Source organism: Macaca fascicularis, chromosome 17, assembly GCF_037993035.2.
Source record: "Macaca fascicularis isolate 582-1 chromosome 17, T2T-MFA8v1.1".
Taxonomy (NCBI): Eukaryota; Metazoa; Chordata; class Mammalia; order Primates; family Cercopithecidae; genus Macaca; species Macaca fascicularis.
Genome location: NC_088391.1, coordinates 5,022,226 through 5,034,398, shown reverse-complemented (window position 1 = coordinate 5,034,398; position 12,173 = coordinate 5,022,226). Strand labels below are relative to the sequence as shown.

The following is a 12,173-nucleotide window of genomic DNA, read 5'->3' as shown; positions in this document are numbered from 1 at the left end:
GGAGCTTGCCTTCCTTTTTCGAACCTCTGGCATCAGAGGACACAGCATCCGTCCGCTCTGGAGGATGCAGCAACAAGGCATCATCTCGGAAACAGAGACTAAGCCCTCAACAAAACAGTGCCTTGATCTTAGACTTTTTAGACTCTAGAACTGAGAAATAAATTTCTATTGTTTATAAACTACCCAGTCTGTAGTATTTTATTACACCAGCACAAAACAGACTAAGACATTCATAAGAACCACATTTGAAAATTTTTAGTTCAAGTCACTAACCACTAACAAAATTAAAATCAATGGTGACAAATGAAGGATAGAAAATTCAGGTTGCAAGAATAGTTTTGACAAAAACAGAACTGATTATATATTAGGAGAAACTTGTAAAGATCTTAGATTACCTTAATAATGGAAAAAACATTTTAAACAGTATCAAATTAAATTAAAAAAAATTGTCGAGCACAGTGGCTCACGCCTGTAATCCCAATCCTTTGGGAGTGGGAGACTGAGGCGGGCAGATCACTTGAAGTCAGGAGTTTGAGACCAGCCCAACTAACGTGGCAAAATCCTGTCTCTACTGAAAACACAAAAAATTAGCTGGGCGACTTCTCTTTTTTTTTTTTCCTTGAGACAGAGTTTCGTTCTTGTTGCCCAGGCTGGAGTACAATGGCACAATCTTGGCTCACTGCAACCTCTGCCTCCTGGGTTCAAGTGATTCTCCTGCCTCAGCCTCCTAAGCAGCTGGGATTACAGGCATGCACCACCACGCCCAGCTAATTTTGTATTTTTAGTAGACACGAGGTTTCTCCATGTTGGTCAGGCTGGTCTTGAACTCCCAACCTCAGGTGATCCGCCCGCCTTGGCCTCCCAAAGAGCTGGGATTATAAGCATGAGCCATCGCACCCGGCCTTTTTTTTTGAGACAGAGTCTTGCTCTGTCACCCAGGCTGGAGTACAGTGGCACAATGGCGCAATCCTGGCTCACTGCAACCTCCGCCTCCCGGGACCAAGTGATTCTCGTGTCTCAGTCTCCTGAGTAGCTGGGCTTACAAGCACACACCACCACGCCTGGCTAACTTTTTATTTTTAGTACAGACGGGGTTTTGCCATGTTGGCCAGGCTAGTCTCGAACGCTTGACCTCAAGCGATCTGCCCACCTCAGCCTCCCAAAGTACTGGGATTTACAGGTATGAGCCACCACACCCAGCCTTTCACCCTTTCAATAATAAAAAGACATATTTACAAACTAGAAAGAATGTAAAATAAACAACACAATGGGTTAAACTGCCTATGGTATATCTAATTTAATAACCCACAAAAGCTTAGTCTGTAATGTTCTGTCTTAGTCAATGCGGGGGAATAATTAACTTTACTATTTTTGTTGCTAATACCTCCATTTTCATAAATCTTCTGTCTTCAATCCCACTTTTTATTCTTCCCATTATTTCATAAGTTGAATCAATTACTTAAGGAGGATGTATAAAAAGTAGAAAAAATACACCAAGAAAACTAGTAGTTCGGTCAATAATTCCCAGGAAAGAAGAATATATTAAAATTGAAGGGAAGCAGAAAGGACACAAAGGACTTACCTTTAATTTGTACCTTGACAATCAAAATAGCATGGGACAGACAAACAGTCAACATGAAGCTAGAGTTCACCGGTTTTTGAATAATTAATTTCTGTTGCTTTGTTCTATCTATACTACTTTTCCAGCAAGATTCCCAATGGTTAAGTTCTAGTCAAGTCAAACAAAATCTCAGGAGATAAATTCACCTTTCAACATTATCACTAGCTTTCTAAAGAGAGATGACAGAGCAAATGGTAAGATCAAATAATATTACTTCCAAGACTGAACTGGTACCAACTCAAATGATATTAGTTTTGAAGTATAACATTTCCCTGTAGAAACAGCATGCATTCTCCTACCGATAACTTTTGCTCGGTACCAAATTCCATCTTCGAATTTAGCTACACAGACTTGATCTTGAACTGGACAGAGGATTTCCAGATTTTCTCCAGCTTCATTTTTATAGAATTCCTCGATTGTCTTTAACAGAAATAAAAAATCCAGGCCCTCTATCTAGCAAATAAAGGGATAAAGCACTGTCATTTCACAGAAACTTAAAATGTTAAGTGTTGAATGAATTACAAGCACTGTCACTGAAATTATAAAACATTAAAACTTGAATGTAAATCTATCAATTGTGTTATGTAATTTATTTTACAAAATTGTATTGCAGAACCAGTATAGAAAATTAGTACAGACATAAAAATAAAGTCACATTCTGCCAGATAACTTAGTGTATATATTCTTCAAGACATTTTTCTATACATACACACACACACTCCCTGTATATTTGTTTTTACCAAAACTAGACTTTACCACATACACAATCACTTACATTTTTCTATCATTTCTCACTTTTTCTGTTTCAGTAACTAGTATTTCTAGGTCACATTTAGTTTTCCTTAACTGATCCAAACCCATTACAAACTAAGATTATATACTGCTTCTGACTGTTATCTCCATAACTCTTTTATAATCTAGCACAGTCCTCTACTTTTAATGAACATGTCTTGTTGAAGACAGTCAGCTAATTTTTCTGCAGAATGCCCCATACCTTACGGATTTATGTGGTTATATCCTCATGCTGCTATTTAGCTTATTCCTCCATGGAGTAAGGTCTATCTGCTGAATTTTCAAAAGGCTGAAAGTTACTACTAAGGGTTTGATGGATCCAAGGCAAATCTTTTTGGCTAGACTGTGTCATAGGTGGCTTTTTCTCACTCAGGTTGCAACACATCAAGGCCTAATACTTAATGACTACTAATATGCTAAAATTCATTTACTGATTGCAGTGATGATCTTGACCCCTCTCGATGTGTAGTTCTGTTTACGCCCTTGTAATAACCAAGTCTTAAGAATTTATGTGGAGCTACTTTGGCATTATATGAATATCCAGTTTATTATCAACCATCCATCTTAATGTGAATTGATAATTCTTCCTTAAATCAACAATAATTCAGTAGGGTTTGTGGAATGACTGCATTCTTTAGTAATACAGACTTTTATTAAATGATGCTATCTGGTATAATCAAAAAATAGTTTCTAAAGTTTCCTATACTACCAAAAAAATCAAGGATTATAAGTTTATTTCTTCAAATACCAATTATTAATGTTAAAAATATTCTGAAATCCATTTCAATGGAAAAAATGAATTTTTTCTTGTGAGTATAATGATGAAAGTGAAAATTTTCTGAATCCCTATCTTATTTCATTTAAATTACTCTAAAACTACTTTTCTTTTAACTTTCATTTCTAAGTAGCTATTATACAAATTCTTCCAGTAACAGGTACGCCAGGGTGAACACTTAAAAATTCAGCAGAGGAATGACGCCAACAAAATAGCAGATTAGGAAGCTTTAAGTTCTTGTTCCAATACAGAAACATTGAAAAAATGAGAAAGTGTCTTAACCAACTTTATTAGATCAGATCTCTAGAAAGCAATCCAAAGTTTATAGTAACCAAGAAGCCTAATGAAGTAAAAGCAATTTTCTAAACGGCAGGAAAGTTTTGTGGTATTTTTACTCGCCCTCACCCTACCCTCTTCCCAGAATGACAATGGTCCTGGTCTTAAGCAGTGGCAATCTAGTTCTCAGTTCCCTCCCTTGAATCAGAAGGAACAGACCAGAACTTATATGCAAATTACTGGGTATATGTATCCTAAGTCTGGGAGATACCTACATGACTGATGCAAACAGTTAGTTTTTGCTTCACATAACTTAGAACACAGGCAGGAAGAATTGTAGGGACCACTTGTAAAACTGGCAAAGGGGAGCATAAGTGCAGCTGCTTGGAAGGGGAGTTTATTAATAGAAACATACTAAGGCCAGGAGGAGAATCTGGGGTGAGAATCTTTACAAAATTAGGACATTCAAAAGCAGTCATATATATGGTAGAGTTTACAAAGCCACATGTCTGCCCTGACAAGATGCATGCCCAGAAAAGAAATGAAAAGACTTTAACTTTGACCTCAGGCTGACTCCTAGGCTCAGCCTATCTAAATGGCGAAGAAATGCCCACCAAAGAGCTAGTCTGCAAAGTCTAGGAAAGAGGCACCTTCCTCTTTCTCTGTCTCTTGTTTGTTTCAGCTCCTGACATTCAAGAAACTCTGTCAATCATTAGCTGAACACAAGCCAAAGAAACAATGGACTTCAGTGATCACACATGACAAGGAACAACGGTCTTTGAAACAGTTTGGAAAAGTACCAAAACAAATTAACTACTACAGCTTTTAAAACAACTCTCTTGGCCGGGCGTGGTGGCTCACACCTGTAATCCCAGCACTTTGGGAGGCCGAGGTGGGCAGATCACGAGGTCAGGAGTTCAAGACCAGCAACATGGTAAGACTCCGTCTTTATTAAAAATACAAAAATTACCCTGGCGTGGTGGCAGATACCTATAATCCCAGCTACTTGGGAGGCTGAGGCAGGAGAATTGCTTGAACCTGGGAGGTGGAGGTTGCAGTGAGCTGAGATCATGCCACTGCACTCCAGAGTGGGCGACAGAGCCAGACTCCATTTTTTTGTTTTCTGTTTGTTTTTTTTTTTTAAAAAAAGCACAACTCTTTTAATCCCAAACAAGAGCTATGGGAGTTCATCACCACTATACCTGCCTTACAAGAAATTCTATAAGTTCTTAAAGTTGAAATGAAAGGACATTAACATGAAAACATATGAAAGCATGAAACTAACTGTAAAGATCAGACACAAAGTGTCAAGAATTCCTGACCTCACTGAAAACCAGAAGTAAGCAGTAATCCTGAAAGGGGACTGAATAGGGCTTGCAGGTACTGACTGATATCAGGAGTTTGTGTGTCACTGCATCAGGGACCTCTGTCACTTCATTTTACATTCATGATCCTTTAGGTTTCATTTCATATTGATATAGGAGTTAAAAAGAAATTACTGAGGCTAGGTGCAGTAGCTGATGCCTAAAATCCCAGCACTTTGGGAGGCCCAGGCGGGTGGATCACCTGAGGTCAGAAGTTTGAGACCAGCCTGGCCAACATGGCGAAACCCCATCTCTACTAAAAATACAACATTAGTCAGGTGTGGTGGTGCACGCATGTAATCCCAGCTACTCGGGAGGCTGAGGCAGGAGAATTGCTTGAACCTGGGAGGTGAAGGTTGCAGTGAGCCAAGATCGTGCCACTGCACTCAGCCAGGGTGACACAGCAAGACTCCATCTCAAAAAAAAAACAAAAACAAAAACAAAAACAACAAAAAAGAAATTGCTTAGGCAGATAGTGAGAATACAGGAAGGAGTCCTCAGCAAGGTTTTCCTGTTTAGTGAAAAGCAGCCCCCAAATCATTTTCTAAGAAACAGCAGCCTGTAAAATTGAGCTGCAGACACAGATACCAGCAGTTGTGCCAAACCTGTTTAAAATGGTGGCTCCATCCTCCCTTCTCTCCTTGTCAGCCACATGTACAGTAAGGAGCACGCAAGATGGTGCCAGTCGAGTGGTAAGTCCATTTGCATTATAAGATTAGGGTAGGGTGGCCAGTCTTTCTGGCATGCTAGGTAAACATCAAACCTGACTGAACCAATCTGTGGGCCCTATGTAATCAGACATGACCTCCTTAAACCTGCCTATAAAATCCGGCACATCCACCGACAGCCAGTCTTTCCCTTTCAGAAGCCCCTCTCTCTCTCACTAGAGACAGAGCTGTTCTCCCTTCTTTTTCTTCTGCATATTAAACCTCCACTCCTAAACTCCACATGTGTGTCCATGTCCTTAACTTTCTTGGCACGAGATGACAAGGAAGCTGCTTCAATATTTTCTGAAATATCTTTTAATAAAGAAGATGCAGACATGTGCAACCAGAAAAAAAAAAGGCGAATCAAAACTACTCAACTGTCTTAAATATGTTAAAAGGGCTAAGGGAAAACAAAGAACTAAAGAAATTTGGGGAAATGATATATGAATAAAATGAGAATATCAACAAGTGATACAAATTATAAAAAGGAAATTCTGGAGCTCAAAAGTATAATAACTAAGGAGAAAAAATTCAGTAGAGGGGTTCAAAAGCAGCATTGAGTGAAAAGAAGAAAAATAATCAGTGAACTTGAAGACAGGAAAATTTACATATCGAGTCTGAGAAGCAGAAAGAAAAAGAATGGAGAGAAGTGAACAAAGCCTAAGGGACTCAAGTGAACCAACACAGACATTATGGAAGTCACAGAAGGAAGAGAGAGACAAACAGGCAAAAAATTATTTTTTAAAATGGCATTAAATGTCCCCAATTTAAAGAAAGACATGAATCTACCAACCCAAGAAGTCTAATGTTAGGAGTTGATTTGTATCTTCCCTCAAAGATATGCCGGAGAGCTATAAGCTCCAGTGTCTCAAATATGACCTTATTTGGATATAGGGTCCTTATAATCATGTTAAAATGAGGTCATTAAGATAGGCCCCAATTCAATATGATTAATATCTTTATAAAAATGGCAAAATTCGGGTACAGAGACAAATATACAAGAAGAACTCCATGTGAAGATGAAGGGAGAGATCAGGGTGATACAGCAAAGGCCAAGGTCCACAAAAGATTGCCAGCAAACCACCAAAATCTGAAGCACAGAGATGAAATGGATTTTCCCTCACACCCCTCAAAAGAAATCAACTCTTCTGACAAACTGATCTCATACTTCTAGACTCCAAAACTGTTGACAATAAATTCTGTTGTTTAAGCTACCCAATTAATAGTAATTTGTTATAGCAGCTCCAGGGAACTAAGACACTATTAGACTCCAAATAGGATAAACCCAAAGAGTCATACACCAAGACACATAATCAAACTCTAAAAAGGCAAAGCCAAAAAGAAAATCTGGAACGCAGCAAAAGAGATGCAACATGTCTTATACAAAGAGACTCAAGAAGATTATAAGTCAATCTCTCATATTAGAAATCTTGGAGGCCAGGCCGGGAGCGGGGGCTCATGATTGTAATCCCAGCACTTTGGGAGGCCGAGGTGGGCGATCACTTGAGGTCAGGAGCTTGAGATCAGCTTGGCCAACATAGCCAAACCCTATCTCCACTGAAAATACAAAAATTAACCGGGCATGGTGGTGGGCACCTGTAGTCCCCGCTACTCAGGAGGCTTACACATGAGAATTGCTTGAACCTGGGAGGCAGAGGTTGCAGTGAGCCAAGATCACACCACTGTACTCTAGCCTGGGTGACAGAGCAAAACTCCATCTCCAAAAAAAAAAAAGGCCAGGTGCAGTGGCTTATGCCTATAATCTCAGCACTTTGGGAGGCCAAGGCAGGCAGATCATCTGAGGTCAGGAGTTCTAGACCAGCCTGGCTAACATGGTGAAACCCTGTCTATACTAAAAATATAAAAATTAGCCAGGCATGGAGGTGCGCACCTGTAATCCCAGCTACTAGGGAGGCTGGGGCAGGAGAATCAATTGAACCCAGGAGGCAGAGACTGCAGTGAGCAGAGATCGTGCTAGTGCCTCCAGTCTGGGCAAGACAGCAAGACTCTGTCTCAAAAAAAAAAAAAAAAAAAAAAAAAAGAAACCCTGTCTATACTAAAAATATAAAAATTAGCCAGGCATGGAGGTGCGCACCTGTAATCCCAGCTACTAGGGAGGCTGGGGCAGGAGAATCAATTGAACCCAGGAGGCAGAGACTGCAGTGAGCAGAGATCGTGCTAGTGCCTCCAGTCTGGGCAAGACAGCAAGACTCTGTCTCAAAAAAAAAAAAAAAAAAAAAAGACAAAAAAGAAATCTTGGAAGCCAGCCAGAAGGAAATGGGAAGAGAGAGAGATATATGATGTACCAAAGAAAAAAACAACCTGTCAACTGAAAATTATACATTTGGCAAAACTAGCCTTCAAAAATATGAGAAAAATTAAGACAGTCCCAGATAAACAAGGGTTGAGGGACTCTATTACCACTAGACCTGCCCTGTAAGAAACGGTAATGGAAGTCCTTCAGGTTGCAATGAGAGGACACTAGACAGTACCTCAAAGTCACATGAGGATATTAAGATCTCTGGTTAAGGTAAATACATGGGTAAATGGGAAAGTCAGTATTATTGCAATTTTGGTTTATAATTCTACTTTATTTTCTACAGGATTTAAAAGACAAATGTATAAATTACAAATCTATGTTATTGAGCACACAGAGTATAGAGATTAATTTGTGACATCAAAAATACTGGAAAAACAGCTGCAGAGAAGTACAGTTTTTCGTGAAGTTAAAATTATGTTCGATTAACTCACATTGGATTGTTATAACTTTAGGATGTTATATGTAATCTCCATGTTAACGATAAAAAATAGTCTACAAGATAAACACAAAAAGGAAACAAGAAGGGAAGCAAAACCTAATACTATAACATTTGCAATATCCATGTTCATTACAGCAGACAATCCAAATGTTCACTGACAAATGAAGGGATTTTTAACATGTAGTATATACATAAAAAAAGTATTATGCAGCCTTAAAACAGGAAATTCTATCAATGCTTATAACATGGATGAATCTTTTTTTTTTTTTTTTTTTTTTTTTGAGACGGAGTCTCACTTTGTCGCCCAGGCGGGAGTGCAGTGGCCGGATCTCAGCTCACTGCAAGCTCCGCCTCCCGGGTTTACGCCATTCTCCTGCCTCAGCCTCCCGAGTAGCTGGGACTACAGGTGCCCGCTGCCTCGCCCGGCTAGTTTTTTGTATTTTTTAGTAGAGACGGGGTTTCACCGGGTTAGCCAGGATAGTCTCGATCTCCTGACCTCGTGATCCGCCCGTCTCGGCCTCCCAAAGTGCTGAGATTACAGGCTTGAGCCACCGCGCCCGGCCAACATGGATGAATCTTTAGGACATTATTATAAGTAAAATAAGCCAGTCACAGAAAAACAAATGCTGCCTGAGTCCACTTATACAAGGTATCTAACACAGTAAAATTCATAAAAACGCAGAAGTAATATTGTGCTGGCCAGAGGTTGGAAGCAGGAAGAAATATGTTGTTGTTCAATGAGTATAGCTTTAGTTTGCAAGATGGAAGTGCTCTAGAAATCTATTGCATGGTAATATGAATATGGTTAACACTACTGAAGTTACACTAAAAAATGGTTACGATAATAAATTTTATGTTTTTTTAACACAACTACAAACGAGATTTTAAAAAATACATCATACTAAAAAGAAAAAAGCAACTAAACACAAAAGAGGGCTCTAATGGGGGAAAGAGGAATAAAAGAGTGATAAGATACAGAAAACAGCAAATGGCAGAAGTCTTTCCTCATCAATAATTACTTTAAATGTAAATTGATTAAACTCTCCAATTAAAAGACAAAGATTGGCAGAATGAATTAAAAAAAAAAAAAACATGATCCAACTACATGCTGTTCACGAGAGACACACTTTATACCTTATGCCATACACAGGTTGAAAGTCAAAGGATGGAAGAAAATACTCCATGCAAATAGTAATCAAGAGAGATCTGAGATGGCTTTACTGGTATCAGGCAAAACAGACTTTAAATAAAAAATTCTTACAAGAGAGAAAGGACATTATAAATTGACAAAAAGGCCAATTCACCAGTAAGATATAACAATTATAAGCAATTATGCAGTACACATCGAAGACCCAAATATATGAAGCAAACATTGACAGAACTGAAAGAAAAAATAGTCCAATAGTAATAATAGAAGACTTTAATATTCCACTTTCAACATTGGATAAAACATCCAGACAGAGTATCAATAAGGAAACAGAAGACTTGAACAACACCGTAAACTAACAGATCCTAACAGACATACACAAAACACTCTAGCCAACAGTAAAATATACCTTTTTTTTTTTCATACAAGGCCACTTAGAACATTCTCAGAATAGACCATATGTTAGGCCACAAAAAAGTCTTAATAAATTTCAAAAAATTGAAATCATAAAATGTATTTGTCTCTATGACAATGAAAGGAAACTGGAAATCAAAAACAAAAAACTGCAAAATTCAAACATGTACAAATTAAACACCACAAACTACCAACAGGTCAAAGAATAAATGCTTCAAGACAAATGAAAATGAAAACACAACATACCAAACTCATGAGATGCAATAAAACAGTGCTAACAGGGAAACTTACAGCTACACACACAATTTTAAAATATTGCAAATTAACAACCTAACTATATGCCATAAGACAATGAAAAAAGAGAAAATTACCCAAAAGTAGCATAAGAAATAATAAAGATTAGAGCAAAAATAAATAAGACAGGATAAAGAAACAACATCAATAAAGCCAAAAGTCGATTATTTGAAAAGATCAGCAAAACTGACAAATCTGTAGCTAGAATAACTAGAAAAGAGAAGTCTCAAGTTAATAAAATGAGAAATAAAAGTGGAGACAGTACTATCAATTTTAAGGAAAAAAAATTATTATTTTTTTGAGATGAAGTCTTGCTGTCACCCAGGCTGGAGTGCAGTGGCACAATCTCATCTCACTGCAACTTCCACCTCCCGGGTTCAAGCGATTCTCCTGCCTCGGCCTCCCAAGTAGCTGGGACTACAGGTGCCTATTACCACACCTGACTAATTTTTGTATTTTTAGTAGAGACAGGGTTTCGACATGTTGACCAGGCTGGTCTCAAACTACTGACCTCAAGTGATCCACCCAGCTTGGCCTTCAAACGTACTGGGATTACAGGTGTGAGCCACCACGTCCAGCCAAGAAGTAAAAAATTATGAGAGATTATTGTAAACAATTGTATGCCAACAAACTGGATAATCTACACGAAATGGACAGACTCCTAGAAACACACAACCTTCCAAGACTGACTCATAAATTAGAAAATCCGAGTAGACTTATAATTAGTAAAGAGGTTCAAAAAGGATTCAAAAACCACCTACACATGAAAAGCCCTGGACCAGATAAGTTTCACTGCTGAATTCTACCAAACATTTACGGAAGAATTAACACCATTCCATCTCAAATTCTTCCAAAAAACTAAAAGATGGAGGAATACTAACTCTAAGAGGCTGCATTACCCTCATAACCAAGCCATATTAAGACACTATAAGAAAATTACAGATCAATATCCCTTGTCAATACGGATGCAAATATCCTCAACAAAATACTAATAAACCAAATTCAGCATATTAAGAGATTTTGTTTTCTTCTAACTTGGTCTTCGGGTCTCTCTCTGGAGAGTGGCCATGAACTCTACCCTGCCCTGACAAGGTTCTAGAGGAGGTGGTCACTGATGTTTACAGTAAATCCAAAGAGGATACTTCTTTACCTTGGTGAATGGGCCAATGCCTTGTTGCCTGACCTGTGACCAAGTGTACGTCTCACAGGAAACCTGTTTATACTAGCAGATGCCCTCGTGGTTCTTGTCTGACCTGTGTCTGGTTTATTCCTACCAAGAGAGCCACTCTCTAAGACAGTGGGAGGAAAGTTAGGTACGTGTATGTCAGTCAGGTGAGACACAGAGACAGCAAAACAAAACACATGAAATAAAAGAAGCATTTTGCTAATCACAGGTAAGAGTGAATCTATGGAATTCTGTTATTATTAAGGTCCACAGGCATTATCTCTTAAGGCTTTCCAGCAGGGGTTGTGAATTGGCTAATTTAAAGAAAATATGCATAAAGGGGGGAAATTATTTGCATGACTCTGGTGTTGACTCTGGTTTTATTGTGGTAAGCAGCTATGGGGTATGCTGGGTCAGTGAGATGTAGAACAAGTGACCCACACTGCAAACAGCCACATGGGGAGGGAAAGTTTTAAGTAAGCCAAAGGTGAGGTGGTATGACTCGGTTTCAAACAACTTATGTTAGGCCTAAAAATGGATGCCAAAGCAACAATGATGTTAAACAAATTTGTGATAAAAAGATTATACATCTTTATCTAGTGGGATTTATTTCTAAAACACAAGGATAATGACATATGAAAATCAACGCAGCAGGCCCATGCCTATACTCCCAGCACTTTGGGTGGCTGATGTGAAAGGATCACTTCAGCTCAGGAGTTTGAGACCAGCCTGTGTAACATAGTGAGATCTCAAATATACAAAACAAAAGAATTTTAAAAATTAGCCTGGTGTGGTGGTGTGCGCCTTTGGTCTCAGCAACTCAGAGGGCTGAGGCGGGAGGACTGCTTGAGTCCAGGAG

At 38.7% G+C, this 12,173-nt stretch overlaps 1 protein-coding gene across 1 annotated transcript in view; it reads right to left on the bottom strand.

Annotated features, from left to right (window-relative positions):
• The window catches only part of RNF17 (ring finger protein 17), a 113,020-nt gene that overhangs the window by 50,677 nt on the left and 50,170 nt on the right, over nt 1–12,173 (bottom strand). The window contains exon 17 of the mRNA XM_005585492.4: nt 1,921–2,074. Within this exon, the coding sequence (XP_005585549.3) occupies nt 1,921–2,074 (154 nt within the window). The remainder of the gene's footprint in view (nt 1–1,920; nt 2,075–12,173) is intronic.